A 14,267-nucleotide genomic window follows, 5' to 3' on the forward strand; every position below is an offset into this window, starting at 1 on the left:
TTGTTTGGGGGAAAATCCCAGCAGCACTTCAAGCTGTTCCGCACAGGCACAGACCCTCTCACACTGATTTCAGTTCTCAGTCCCAGCCCCACACACTCTCTGGGTGCAGGCAGATCTAGCCTGCTAATTATTCCCCCCGGTGAGACTCCCTTAGGGAATTAACCCACTCAGAACCGCTATAGATGAGGGAGTAGGAGATGAACCTAAGGGAAATATATCTCCCTTCAACCTGTTTTCCTGTTACTGGTTCACAAACCATTCACTTTTCCCCCAAAAATGCAACTAAGCACGGAGGAGCCATCCTATAAAAATTATAGTTGGGTCCACCATGCAGGGTTAACCTTGACATGGAATAGTCCCTTGGAAATGTTATGATCATAAACTACAAAACCATTTTTCAAACTCTACACATTTGCACAGAATGAACAGTTAAATAGATCAATCCTAATCCGCAGTCCATTTTAATCGAATTTGGCCAGGTTGCACTTCTACCCACCTCATCATCCTATAATACCCAGAATTGCTATTTCACCAGTTTTCCTAAACTGATGTATAAGGCATTACGGGTCATTCCAGTCATTAAACAGGAAAAATAAGAAATTAATGAGCAGAGGGTTTCTCTTTGGTAAAGTCAGGTCTTTTAATGGTGAACTTCAGTCTTATGTGGAATAAACAACCTTTAAAAACAGTGTGAATAAATGAGTAAATAGCAAGAAATTCTAAAAGTCAGAGAGCTTTGATAGAAACAACACCAACTAATTTAATACAAAAAGGCAAATCTGAGTGTGAGTGACGTTATGGAACAGCCAAAGCTGCAATGCAGTGTATAGGTGGCATGTAGACGATACAGCTGTACTGGGCCACAACATTCTTGTGTGTGTGGAAATATTTAGTAATGCTTCTTATGTCACAGGAACACCAACTGCCCTTCTTACATAAAGCCCAGAGAGTCAGGTTGGGTTCAATGCCATTGGATTACAAGAAATGACCATTAATGGCTCTACAAGTGCACAAGAGCCTTTACCTTCAGTTGGAGAGCACAGGCCTGCTGTACTTGGGACAGAACTCTTCTATGTACTACATAGTATTTTAACTTGATCTTTCAACGAGATTTTAATTCTCCTTTAAGCAACCCATACTGTGCAGTCTCTACATGTGACAATGAAGGACATACCTTCTGGGGGATATGGTTTTATGCTGTTAAACTAAATTCTAATTCAACAGAGCACAAAAAAGGACTAATAGAGACATAATGCACAGGAGCAATAAATTAATATTTAAAGGTTAAAAAAAACCAATATTGAACTTTAATGTTTACAGATCTCTATAACAGTACAAACGTGGGCATGTGAAATATTGGAATAAATTTAAAAATTAACTTATAATAAATATGACCTGTTAGAGACTTCATAGGAGCCAGAGGCTTTTTGCTGGACTGGAACCTGTCATTATTACAAAGTTCAATAATCATTAAAGAAAAAGAAATCCAAAGATTAAAATATATTTTCCTAATTATTTGTTAGTCATATTACCAAGACTGTGATGCCTGCCCCCCCCCCCCCCCCCAAAAAAAACCCCCAATAATAAAATAAGGTATAATTTATGGAAGAATGTATGCCAATAATGCGCGTATGGTTTTCAGCGGACTAGAATGACCATATTCCTGTTGAGGTTTATTCATATGCAAGACATGAACGTTACAGCCAGAATTTCGAAAATAAAAGCAGAAGACTACGCAGACTTCCAAAAATGGGCAGTGAAGGAACAGTACAATAATCTAAGCAACCTAAGCTGAACTTTGCATTTCCAATCGTCTCTCTTTAAGAAGCTTTAAACTATGGCTTTAACCTGGTCAGTTACAGTCTATGCCAGTGGTTCCCAAACTGTGGTCAGTGGTGGCGGGGGGGTCTGACCTGAAGGACAGTTAGGGGGAGAATTGGGGTGAATATGTAGTTGGTATCCCATGTTTCTATATCTGTGAATATTTCATGACCTAAGGGAGGCCTTTAAAGGGGCTCTGGTCAAAGGTTGGTCCTTCAAGTCCAACTTTTACAACCCTGAAAAAGTTTGACAACCACTGGTCTATGGTGATTCATTTACCAAGAATGAAAACAGAAAGAAAAGACATAATAGGCCTCCAGCTAAGACCAGACAAAAACACCTTAAAATGAAATGAACAGAAGTACAAGGAAACGCTAACAATGTGTTTAAGTGACAAAGCCAGTGCAAAGACTCCCTGGTGTACAAGGATGAAGTGGGTGTCCGTCACTTAAATACTGGACAGGATCTGTGGAAGGAGACAGTATCACAAATCTAACCAAAATCAACACAAAAGCAATTTGATTATCACAATCAAGAATCGTTATCATTCCAGTGGATTTAAATTAAGTTAAATTAGGTATCATATTTTCCCACATCTGGTCAGAAAGCTGAAGCATTAAAAGCAGCACAGGACAGTTCTTACAGGGACATCAACTGGCTGGTAACTTCTGTACATGGCTATTTCTTCTGAATGTCTAGAGAAAGCCAATCATTACAACAACAGGACAGTGCTAAAAATAATCAAATCCTCAGTCCAAAAGAAAAGAGCTGCAAATGGTAGTTGAATGATTAGCTCAAGTCATTATTATGGCTTCCAATGTCTTAAAAATAGATGTATCATTTTGTCTCCATTATTACTTCGTCAGTGTCTGGAAGAACACCGTGGCCACCGCTGCTATCCTCATTCTCACTAGAGGTCTCTGACTCTGTGTGAGCTTGTAAGATGCTACTGATCGCGTGAATACTTTGTGGATCGACAGGAGGAACCAAAGTCAGGGATTCCACACTCAACGCATCTCCATTTTCATCAGATATTAAAGAAATAGTTGGTTGGGGTGCTGGAGTCAGACTGGGAGCCAAGTTGGTTTTTTCAGTGTCTGACTTGTTTAAAGAACTTGTCCTGGCTTTGGAGACTGCTGCCTGATGCTCATCAGCAGTTTCTTCTTGATTGCATGTAGTCAACTGAGGCTGGTCACTTGCATCATCTAGTTAAAAAAATTGAAATTTGTTAGAATGTGCTACTATTAAATAACATATACAAAGAAAAGACCAAAAAAGACAACAAGAAAGTACATTTTTATGAAAGAAAAAAGGTTGTTATGACAACAACAATCTCAATGAGGTATAGGGACTAATACAACATATCAGTAAAGACACATTGCTTGACAGGAGAATGCACTCAATGAGTGAAATAATAAAGTGGTAACACCTTTAGCTTTCTATGTTATTGCTGCCAGGTGTTCAGTGGCTCAAATATGTATTTTCAGCCTGAAATGTATCCCATAGGAAATGACAGGCGCATCCCTGCTAACTACATACACTGGGTGACATTGGGGGAGACTTGCATTTGCTTTGCTGGAGGACTAAACGCATCGTGCGACAGCTTATTTTGATCAGAAGTTGCATGTAATCCATTGTACAGTGCTTTATAAATAGTTCTTCTTCAATATGCACAAGCTGTAGTAAAATGGAAAAAAAAAATATCCCTAACTCTATTTCATTGTCCTGACAGCTCTCCTTTTTAAAGGGGTTGTTCACCTTTAAATGAACTTGTTGGCTTTTTGCTGCTGAAAACCCAAATTTCTCATGAAAAAAAATGATTTAAAACATCAGTTTTTTTACAATTTATTACGATGTTACAAAACTGCCCACAATTCGGAATGAAAAATACACCATCCAAAACCTGTTGATATCATGTAGAAATCAGTGGCATCTTTTGTTTCATGGTTTAGAGGTTTTCCGGGTCATGATTATCGTGCGACATATGTTGATAAAGTTGTGTTTTTTACGACTTTTCCACAAATTTTTTTCATTCATGCATTTTCGGTTCAGATCATTTTATAATTGATTGCTATTTATGAAATTTTGTGGTTTCAAACAAATTTTTTAAACAATTTTTTTAGTAATTCCCTCTTGGTATTTAATAGAATGTCCTATCCCTAGCAGCTCTCCAACTTGTCTGTAGTATAGTTAGTTATTGATATCAGCCTTCCTCTTCTGCCTTTTTACAGCTTTCTATGGGGGTCACTGACCCCGGCAGCCAAAAAACTCTGTGAAGCTACAATTTTCTTGTTATTTTTACTATTTTCTTGTTATTGTTACTATTTCTTTTTTTTATTAGTTAGCTTTCTATTCAGTCCCTCTGTTCATATTCCAGTCTGTAATTTATATTAATGCTTGGTTAAATTATTAAATCATTTAAAAACACTATTAAAATAGCATTTCTATGCACATAATAGGTTTTTTAAAGGACATGTAAAAGCTAATTTTATTCCTTCTTGTAGTAATTTCTGTAGGAGTTCTACAGTAGGAGACCAAGTGCCCTATTCTGACGAAAAGGAACTTGCAAAGAAGGGTGTTTCCTGAGTAGAAGTTAAACAGAAATCCAAATAATTTATTTTAGGCGTTAACTTCTCAGGTTCTGAAGAAATCATTTCCACAGCTAAAGAGGTTCTTTGGGTGCTGCAACAACAATCCCAACTCTTTAATATATAAATGATGTAACTGAATTAACTGTATAGGCATGCCTGGGAGTATACATTCATTATACAGCGTTTAATATATCTAATAGAAAATACTCTTTAATTTCCAAGCAACACTGCTTGCTAAGACTTCCTACCGCAGCTCAGGGAGCATCAAAACCACAATGCAGGTGCCACTACATATTCTAGGTGGGAGTAAGCTAAGGAGTCACATTCCAGTTTGGGAACATTATTGAATAGCAGTGACCATCACTGAATGTCTTATTTACTTTGCTCCCTTTTTAAATCCAAAATAACATCAGCATGAAGGATTGGATACTCTGAGATAGAAAACCAATACCCTATAATTGCTAAAACAAAGGACTGATCAACAAACATTAAAAGAGATGATTTGTTAAATCATTTAAAAACACTACTAAAATAGCATTTCTATGCAAGTTTCCCATTTTGTGAATATGATCTATCAATAGCTGTTGGCACAGGGCACGGGGCCTGACCTACATTTCTACTTTGTTTTATTGCCTGGCTTACTTATATTTCTATTTACCTGCTTAAGGGTAGTCTTTTTAGGGACTGCAGAAAGACCAAATGTTTTCCTGCAACAACCAATTTAGCCCACAATGTATGTAGCAAAACAGATAACCACCTGCCCATTTGCCCAGTCTAGCTATGTATTTTAAAGTGATACTTACACTAAAAAACTACTCCAAAATATTAATGCACATTAAACTTACCTATATGTCATGGTTTTTTTTTTTGCTTTTGTAAGTCATTGTTATCTGAAATTTTACCAACTTGACTGTCCCTCCCTAACTGTTAGTTATAGCTTCTCATTCTAACAGACTCCTGCTGCACAAATACGGCAGCCCCCTACATAGAGGAACATGGGGATCAGTTAGGTAATGTAAAAGCATCAGGCAAATACTTAAGGCAAAGTTATAAACTGCATTCAAAGACAATTTTATGACAGATGTAAAAACATGTTTAATTTCTAGTGTCAATATCTCCTTAAACAGAAGGGAATTTGGTAATCTTTTGGCCCTTCGTACAGTATTCACCATTACTGGGCAATATTTCAAGTTACAACAGTTGCTTAATTTTCACACATCCCACTCTCACTGATAACATCTTTCAAATTAACTATTTCCATAATGTATAATAAAAATGTGAGTGTTACTCTTCTGTGCCCCAAACTGGATGCTTTCTGTAGTGTATTAGTAACTATTTACCCCAAATATACTCATTATTTTATCTGAGGGAAAATGTGGCCCTCTGTTGAACTGCTTATTTCTATTACTTAGGATAATGTCACACAAGGTATCTTCTCCGCTAATTGCAGACTTGAGCACTTAAAGGCCAATATCCACCTTTACGTGCCGTGAGTACCGGCTGCAATTAAAGCCAAAGGCAACTGCACATTTTTCTGCCAGCTGATCCCCTATATGTAATCCATGGCAACCAATCAGATGTCTGCTTTTAACCAGGTGACCAGAAAATTCTACCTGCTGATTGGTTGCTATGGATTACTGAGTGCCTTTTATTACATTACAACTCCATCTATGTTAAACTAGCTTTTTAACTCACTAAACTTCCTTAAGCCATGAATACTAATAAACTCCATGGATAGAAGACAGAACCTACACTGAGCTCCCACTAATTCCACCAGGGAAGGGGAGGTATAAGGGGCTTAGACAGTAGCACAGGAGAACTATGAATGCATCACAGTTTGTCTACTTGCCAGTCTTCAGCTGTTAATAGTAGTTGTTATGCTTATTATTTTGCTTGATTATGTAGTATCAACATATTAGGTAAAGCATTATTAGTTTAATCAGGAAAAACCAATGCAGACATGGGAACAACATTCAAACACCATGCAGTTAAAGGGGTGGTTCATCTTTAAGTTAACTTTTAGTATGTTATAGAACTACCTATTCTAAGCAACTTTTTAATTGCTCTTTGTTATTTTTTTTTATATATATAGTTTATCTATTTGCCTTTTTCTTCTAACTCTTTGCTGTGCTGCTTTCAAATGGGGGTCAGTGACCCCAGCAGCCAAAAACTATTGCTCTGTGAGGCTACAGTTTTATTGTTATTGATACTTTTTATAACTTTTTTCTATTCAGGCCCTCTGCAATTCATATACCAGTCTCTCATTCAAACTGCTCCCTGGTCGCTAAGGTAATTTGGACCCTAGCAAACTGCAGAGCTGATAAACAAAAAGTAAAATAACTATAAAAACTACAAATAATAAAAAATTAAGACCAATTGCAAATTGTCTCAGAAAATTACCCTCTACATCATACAAAAAGTTAGCCCAAAGATGAACAACCCCTTTAAGGCCTTTGTTAAAAATGAACAAGATCCCAGTTCTGCAAGACAGCAAAGCTGTGTTGTTTGTTGCACTTTGCACTAGTGATCTGTGGGTTGGCCCGATACCCACGGGTCAGGGCCGACCTCAGAACATTAATTGCGGGTCGCAGGCAGGTTCCGGTTGAACGCTTCCACTCACCCTCCCCGCCTGCAACCATACACTGCCAGCTTTCTCTTCCGGCTCTCTAATTTAAAGGTGCGCCCCCACCCCTTTTGGTTGGGCGCGGGTCTACAAATAGAGGGAGGAAGCCGAGTCGGGTGCGGGTCGAGTATTTCTCGACCCGCACATCACTACTTTGCACGTAACTTTTCTATGTTGCAGAACTGCCAATGATCTCTGCTCTGTTTTGGAGCTCTTAAACTACCCCCCATTTATGAAGGTTGTACTGTATTAGTCTGCCTTCTTGTCTTGCAGAACTGCTGTAGATCTCTGTGCTGAGCCAATGAAATCAACACATAGGCATCCCCTTTGCCACTGCCAGACTAGCAGGCGGTAAGTATAGGGCTGCCCTGCGCTGCCTGACGTTGTTCAGACAGGCTAAAATGTGCTGGTTGAATGGGCACCCAGGGGTGCACTCTTGCACTGCTTCCACAAGTGTTTGGTAAAATGACACCTAATATATAAAAATGTATAAAAATGTCAATACTGTGAATTATCTGACATCTCATAGAACTGCTTCTCTGGGTATTTGAGGATTCACCAAACCTAAGGCAGCATGTATAAACATTATTTAGAACTGTGCTTCCTCCTTTACAGCACTCTAAGCAGTCAGTAACCAATCAGTGACTTGAGGGGGGGCATATGGGACATAACTGATCAGTTAGTTTGCTTTTGAATGTGACCTGCATGCTCACAAACTTACTGAACACTTATGTCCCATGTACCCCCCCCTTAAAGTCACTAACTAACAAACAGCTTAGAGCAGCGGTTTTCAACCTGTGGGTCGGGACCCCTTTGGGGGTCGAACGACCCTTTCACAGGGGTTGCCTAAGACCATCAGAAAACACATATTTCTGATGGTTTTAGGAATCATTTTATGGTTGGGGGTCACCACAACATGAGGAACTGTATTAAAGTGTCACAGCATTAGGAAGGTTGAGAACCGCTGGCTTAGAGAGCTGAAAGTAGGAAGTTGTGTTTTGGCTATTATGTTAGACATCTGTCCACTCCAGCCTTTATAGATACATTTTTGCCTAACTGTATTGCAAATATTTTTTATTTTGCAAAGTCTAACCATTTTACCCAGTTTCATTTTACACTGATCCTTTAACCAAGAAGTAGGGTTATAATGCTGCACATTATATTTTGGGCTTCTGTACAAACCCAAGGCGACAACGGCCCTTTAGCAATTAAGTTATTTGAATCTAAAGATGCTCCCAGTAGCTTCCCATCTTAGGACTGACACACAATATACTGTATTGTATACTGTGTGTATATACAGATCACAAGTGTTTGGTAAAATGACGCCTAATAGTTGTATAAAATGTCAATACAGTGAATTATCTGACATCTCATAGAACTGCTTCTCTGGGTATTTGAGGATTCACCAAACCTAAGGCAGCATGTATAAACATTATTCAGAACTGTAAACATGTAAGTGTTTGCATTCAGTGCCACAATCTAAATTCAGAAAGGATAGTACTGTAGAAGCAGGCTAGAATTAACTAGTTTAAAAGGATGACGCCAATGTGAACATTTCACCAGAATAATATCACCACTTGTTCTGCTTATTTTTATCATGTTCTACAGTCAACTCTTTCATTACTCCTTAGCTTTATCATCTGGCTTTTCTTATGAACTACAGCTCATAAACATGCTCAAAATTATGACTAAACAGTACGCAGGAAAAAGACCGCAGAAATGATAACTGACACAAAACAGGATATTATGTCTGTATGACTGATATGAAAAAATATCATTAACATAGCACTTCCCACTAGGTGGTTCTAGACTCTATAACAAACAGTTTTATTATAGGTCATGCCTATAAATCTCATTTATTACCACCAAAACAGTCAAAGTATACAGTTGGATATTTGGCGAAATTACTTGATGCAAGATGCATAGCTGAAAGTTGTAAGGGGATTTAATGCTGAATACCAATTAATGGGCACAAAAAACAAACAAATAATGGAGGGCTCATTTATTTGATTGGGGCATGCCTTTTTCTGAAAAAGGGATCTCAATATAATTTGAAATAACTCTGCTAAAAATCATTTGTAAAACATTACATAAACGCAATAGGAGAAAAGGGAAATCTTTAAAAATTAAAATGATTTGCTAAAAATGGAATCTATGCAAGATGGCCTTCCTGTAATTTAGAGCTTTCTGATTTTTTTATAGATACTGTATATCATTGGGGGGGGGGCTTCTTCTACACAGGCATTTCTGAGATGTGTCCAAAGCCCATCAGGCTCCATTATCCTATTCCAGAACAGATTTTCCTGGGAAAACGGGGCAGTTATTCTGTTATGTCACTTTTGGCAATGATGATGATAATTCTTCCAAGAACTTGTTAAAGGAGAAGGAAAGGCTAAGTCACTTGGGGGTGCCAAAATGTTAGGCACCCCCCAGTGACTTTAATCGCTTACCTTGTACCCCGGGCTGAGCCCGTTAGGAGAAAACCGCACCAGTCTGGGGTACCTGTAGCAAGCGCTTCCTTCTTCCTCCTTCTTCTGCCGGCAAAATCCCGGCGCATGTGCAGTAGAGTGAAAAGCCGACTTTGTTGTTAAAGTTTTGCAAGTATGCGAACGAGGAAGAGGCAACGCTCGCAGGTGCCCCGGGCTGGTGCTGTTCTCTACTAACAGGGGCACCACCCCGGGTTACAAGGTAAGCAATTAATGTCACTTGGGGGTGCCTAACATTTTGGCACCCCCAAGTGACATAGCCTTTCCTTCTCCTTTAAGTGGCACAAAAGTCCAACTAAGCTTACTAAGCAGACAACAGAAACAATGCCCCTAGAGCGTAAAAGTTGTTCTTTAGCCTTATGAAAAAATAAAAAGCCCAAAAGCTTCTATAATTCTTTACTGCTTCAGGAACAGCAAACCAACAAAACAGCACTGCAAATACAACAATATAATAATGGAATAGAAAATAAACGGAAAAAATAAAGAGGCAAAGGTTTATAAAGATTGGTGATGAAAGGTGTCAATTTTGGTGATGAGCAAATCTGCCTTGTTTTGCTGCAAAATTTGGTGAAAAATTTCAAAACCCATTGGAGTCCACCAGAGCACAGGGAAAAAACCTGGTGGGCCTCGACCCAATCCCTGTCGCCACTCCCACAGCTGCCGGAGTCCCTTCCCCATGGGTGGATTTTCATTAAGGCTTCTCTGTTACAGTAAAATAGAAATACAAAACAAAAGTGTTAAAAAAAATTCAGTGCCTTACACTATGCCTGTTGAAAAGAGCATTTGTAGCCCCCCCAAGCTGGTGTCTAGGCTCTACTCCCTATTGAACTCAGCTTCGCAGGCCCCCTTCTACAGAACCTATCTCAAATGGAGGTCAATGCTGGGCGACTTAACAGAGGAACAATGGGAGGAGGTAACAGAGAATCTATACCACTTTTTGATATCCTCAAGGGATAGGCTAATTCAATACAAATTTTTGATGCAGATCTACTTTACTCCGGTCAGGCTAAAGGAAATTGGCCGCAGGGAAACTGACAGGTGCCATAGATGTCAAACAGACCAAGCAAACTTTCTACATATGATCTGGAACTGCCCTAGGATCCAGGATTTCTGGATAGACATCACCACACATATGTCAAGCCACCTGGCCTATCCTCCCCTCCTCTCACCATACGCCTGCTTACTCGGCATCCTGGAGGACCAAGTAGGAAGCATTGCCTCTAGACAATTTGCCCGATCCCTGCTCTACTATGCTCGGAAATGTATTATTCTGCGCTGGATGGGACCCAAACCCCCCCGAAAAAAGCAATGGATCAAGCTCATTAACGGAGCCCTACCCTCCATTAAATTGACATACCTTGCCAGAGGATGCCCAGCAAAGTTTGAGAAAGTATGGCAACCATGGCTGGATGTGGAAGGGGACCCCCTGCCTACAACAGCAGACACCCCGAACTTACCAGATTAACCCCTTAAGTCTCACTAACCCCAACGCGAGCAAAATGTGCAAACTCCCTACCAACCCTTCTTCTCCTCTCTTTTTCCCCCCTTTTCTCTCCCCCTTTCTTATATCTGTTTTATTTGTTTGTAAAAAAGGAAAATAAAAACATTTTAAAAGAAAAGAGCATTTGTATCCAGCTCTTTTTTTGGAAGTTGTATTGTCTCCCTGCCTGCCTACCTCATAAATAAAAGCTTTTGTAATTAGAAGGGAAAGTGAGGCAGGCAGAAGACGTGTTACGTTTCAAAGCCGGATAAAGAAGTGCCGTCACAAATCTCCGCTCTCCTTTGAATGCAGACATTCCTAACGCACTAAGCACCCTTTGGAGTTCACAGGAAGGAATACCTGTGCCCTTATCTTTCTTGCAATCTTTCTGACAGTGCCTGGTATGTGTCACTTTTTACAAGTATTACATTTTTTGGTGCACTAGGTGCTGGGGCAGGATCAGGTACAAGAAAGGTGGCAGTGACACAGTAGGGGACAGGTGTCAAGCTATTCCCAATTTTATATGCCTAAAACTTAACAACCTTAAGTGTAACCAATTGCATGTGATGGAAAAGTAAGCATTGACCTTAGCAGCCACACATTTGGTTGGGTTTTTTTTTTACTTTATTTTTATCATATTCCCTACAATTACCCACAGTTTATCTCTTATAAGATATCCTTACAGGGTTTGCTGCAGCTTCACTGTTTGCTTTTGAGCAACTGGAGTGGCAGGTATTTAAAGAATGCTGTGAGGCTTTTCACTGATAAAATTTTTAGTTGGGGGTTGACATGTCCTTTAAATCATCCATGTTATGTGAATGACCAATTTACACAGTAATTAACTATTTAGTTGGCATTAGCCCCAGTCCGACTGCTGAAGTCAATGGATGGTTATCTTTGGCAGCTTTTTTCCACAACATTTTTTCTCTGCAGTGACTTCTTCAACACAGAGTATATTACAGTCAATAGCCTTTATTCACAGTTTTGCAAAAGTATTTACTGATCGCAAAATGTGGAACTGTGAATCCATATCTGGAAAAAATTTGCACATCTCTAACCAAATTCAGTTTGGATCTTCTTTACCTTACAGTGACAAACTGCCCATTCCCAATAAAAGGGCTGGGGGGGCGGGGTATGCCCTGGGTCGAAGTGGGCTGCTGGGACACAGGAAAAAAACCTGGTGGGTCCCAGCGGCCCAGACCCGATGTCTGTTGCTGCTCCCCCAGCTGCCGGTGTCCTACCCTGATGCATTTCACATATGCACACTCAGGGGAGAATGTCGGGAGGGGAGTTAAGGGGGGCACGAAGGGGGACAGAGTGTGGAGGGGGATGCAGCCGGCGGGAGCTACCGCCCCAGGGGCCCTGCACCCCCCAGTCTAACTTTGGGTATGCATGGTCTCACTGCAGTCCCAAAGAGTCTAAGGGCAAGGGCACACTAAGCGGATTTTCCAGCATATTACATAGATATTGGTCAGGATTGGCAGTCATACACGTACCAAAATATAGTTTTGTTTTGTTTAGCCTAAAGAGATATGGACTCCAAAAATTAAAACTTCATTTTACAACTAGGGATGCACCGAATCTGGATTCGGTCGAACACCGAACCGTAACGAATGCTAATTGGCATATGCTACATTTTCAACTTCCATGTTTATGTGACAAAACATCACACGGTTTTTAGGATTTGGATTTAGTTCGGCCAGCGTCATGGATTCCACCAAATCCGAATCCTGCTGAAAAATGACAAATCTTGGATTTGGTGCATCCATATTTACATCATAATATTGTCACTGCATGCACTTTATAATTTCACCATAAAAGTATCTGCCCAGTGCTTTTACATTACCTCCTGACAACACATGTTCCTCTACAATAGGGTCACCATATTTGGGCTGCAGTTTACAAATTACTGAGTGACTATCTGCCATCCTGTGATACTACATTTGCTAAAAATACATTTTTCATTTATTCACCTATATTTATATAAAGCTGACAAAATAACACAGCAATTACACAGACTGTTTATCATCTGTATCAGTCCCTGCTCCAACAGAGCAAACAAATATCTTTCTCACATTCTCACACCTACACTGGGGCTACTTTGATCAACGGCAGATTAACCTGCTTGCTTTGGAGTGTGGGAGGAAACCAGAGTGCACGATCATGAACCTTACATTTATGATTTTTACAGTGCATGATTTCCAACATCTTTGAAACCAAAATGTTATTAAATCTTTATAAAAGATAAGGCTAGAATGAAAGAACTTGGATAACATGATACAAAGCTGTTCCAACATGCAGTGATCTTGCCAAACAGACAAAGGTAGACACAAGGACACGTCACATACAAAGACAAAGCATGCACAAATGTATCTGTATATAAAGAGAAATTTTTGTGTGTGTTTGATATGCTCCTGAGAAGGGAAGAGCAAACTGAAGAGGGAGAAGACTGCAATAATGTACATCAATCACAGACGGTTCCATTATAACCATAGTAAACATTAGCTATTATATCTGTTTGCTTTACCTTTAAATATTCACAGACCTAAAGCAGATTTAAACCTGATAATTTTTTTATTGATTATATGATTTAGGATGTGGCATCTATGATGACCACGTATGGACACTGGATCTGTGGTTGATCTCTAATAAGCTAAGTCTGGAACCCATATATTTTGTAAGACTCACTGAGGCAGCTGCCGCTGGATGGCCTAAACCCAGTGTCCGCCGTGACTGTCTGCCTCCGATAGACTAAACACTCGTCGTCTTCCTTTCCTGCCAGACCTTACTAGAGGAAAACATAGTGACAGATAATAGAGGCTGTAACAGTGGAACAAGTAAAGGAAAATACAAAAAGGAAAGGAGCACAGAAGTTATATGACACATTAAAATAGCAGGTTAGACAAAGACAACAAAACAAATGCATTCTGGCGTTCTAGAATTTTATGTCACCGTCAACATACAGTATGGCTTACAAACTAATATCTTACCTTCCCAACACTTACAGTCGATTATAGTGCCTCCATTTCTACAAAATTATTTTGTCTAACCCAATGACAAGAAAAGAGACTGTTATAGACCATGTGTTATCTTCATTTATACCCACCAGCTTTCATACCTAACTGCCTTTTCTCTTGCACTGTACAGGTATCGGACCCCTTATCCAGAAAGTTCTAAATTACGGAATAACCATCTCGCATAGACTACATTATAAGCAAATAATTCTAATTTTTAAAAATAATTTCCTTTTTCTCTATAATAATAAA

At 39.4% G+C, this 14,267-nt stretch overlaps 1 protein-coding gene across 4 annotated transcripts in view; it reads right to left on the reverse strand.

Annotated features, from left to right (window-relative positions):
* Positions 1-621: 621 nt before the first annotated feature.
* The window catches only part of clec16a (C-type lectin domain family 16 member A), a 157,624-nt gene continuing 143,978 nt past the window's right edge, over positions 622-14,267 (reverse strand). For 2 of the 4 annotated variants that reach the window (XM_004917946.4, XM_002939183.5), the window contains 2 exons: positions 13,690-13,785; positions 622-3,026 (listed from right to left, as the gene is read on the reverse strand). In XM_004917946.4, coding sequence (XP_004918003.1) covers positions 2,659-3,026; positions 13,690-13,785 — 464 coding nt within the window. In that variant the 3' untranslated portion in view covers positions 622-2,658. Of the gene's footprint in view, positions 3,027-13,689; positions 13,790-14,267 lie in introns of all 4 variants that reach the window. The other 2 variants (XM_004917948.4, XM_004917947.4) reach the window with 2 other exon arrangements.

The sequence above is a fragment of the Xenopus tropicalis genome, chromosome 9, assembly GCF_000004195.4.
Source record: "Xenopus tropicalis strain Nigerian chromosome 9, UCB_Xtro_10.0, whole genome shotgun sequence".
Lineage (NCBI taxonomy): Eukaryota > Metazoa > Chordata > Amphibia > Anura > Pipidae > Xenopus > Xenopus tropicalis.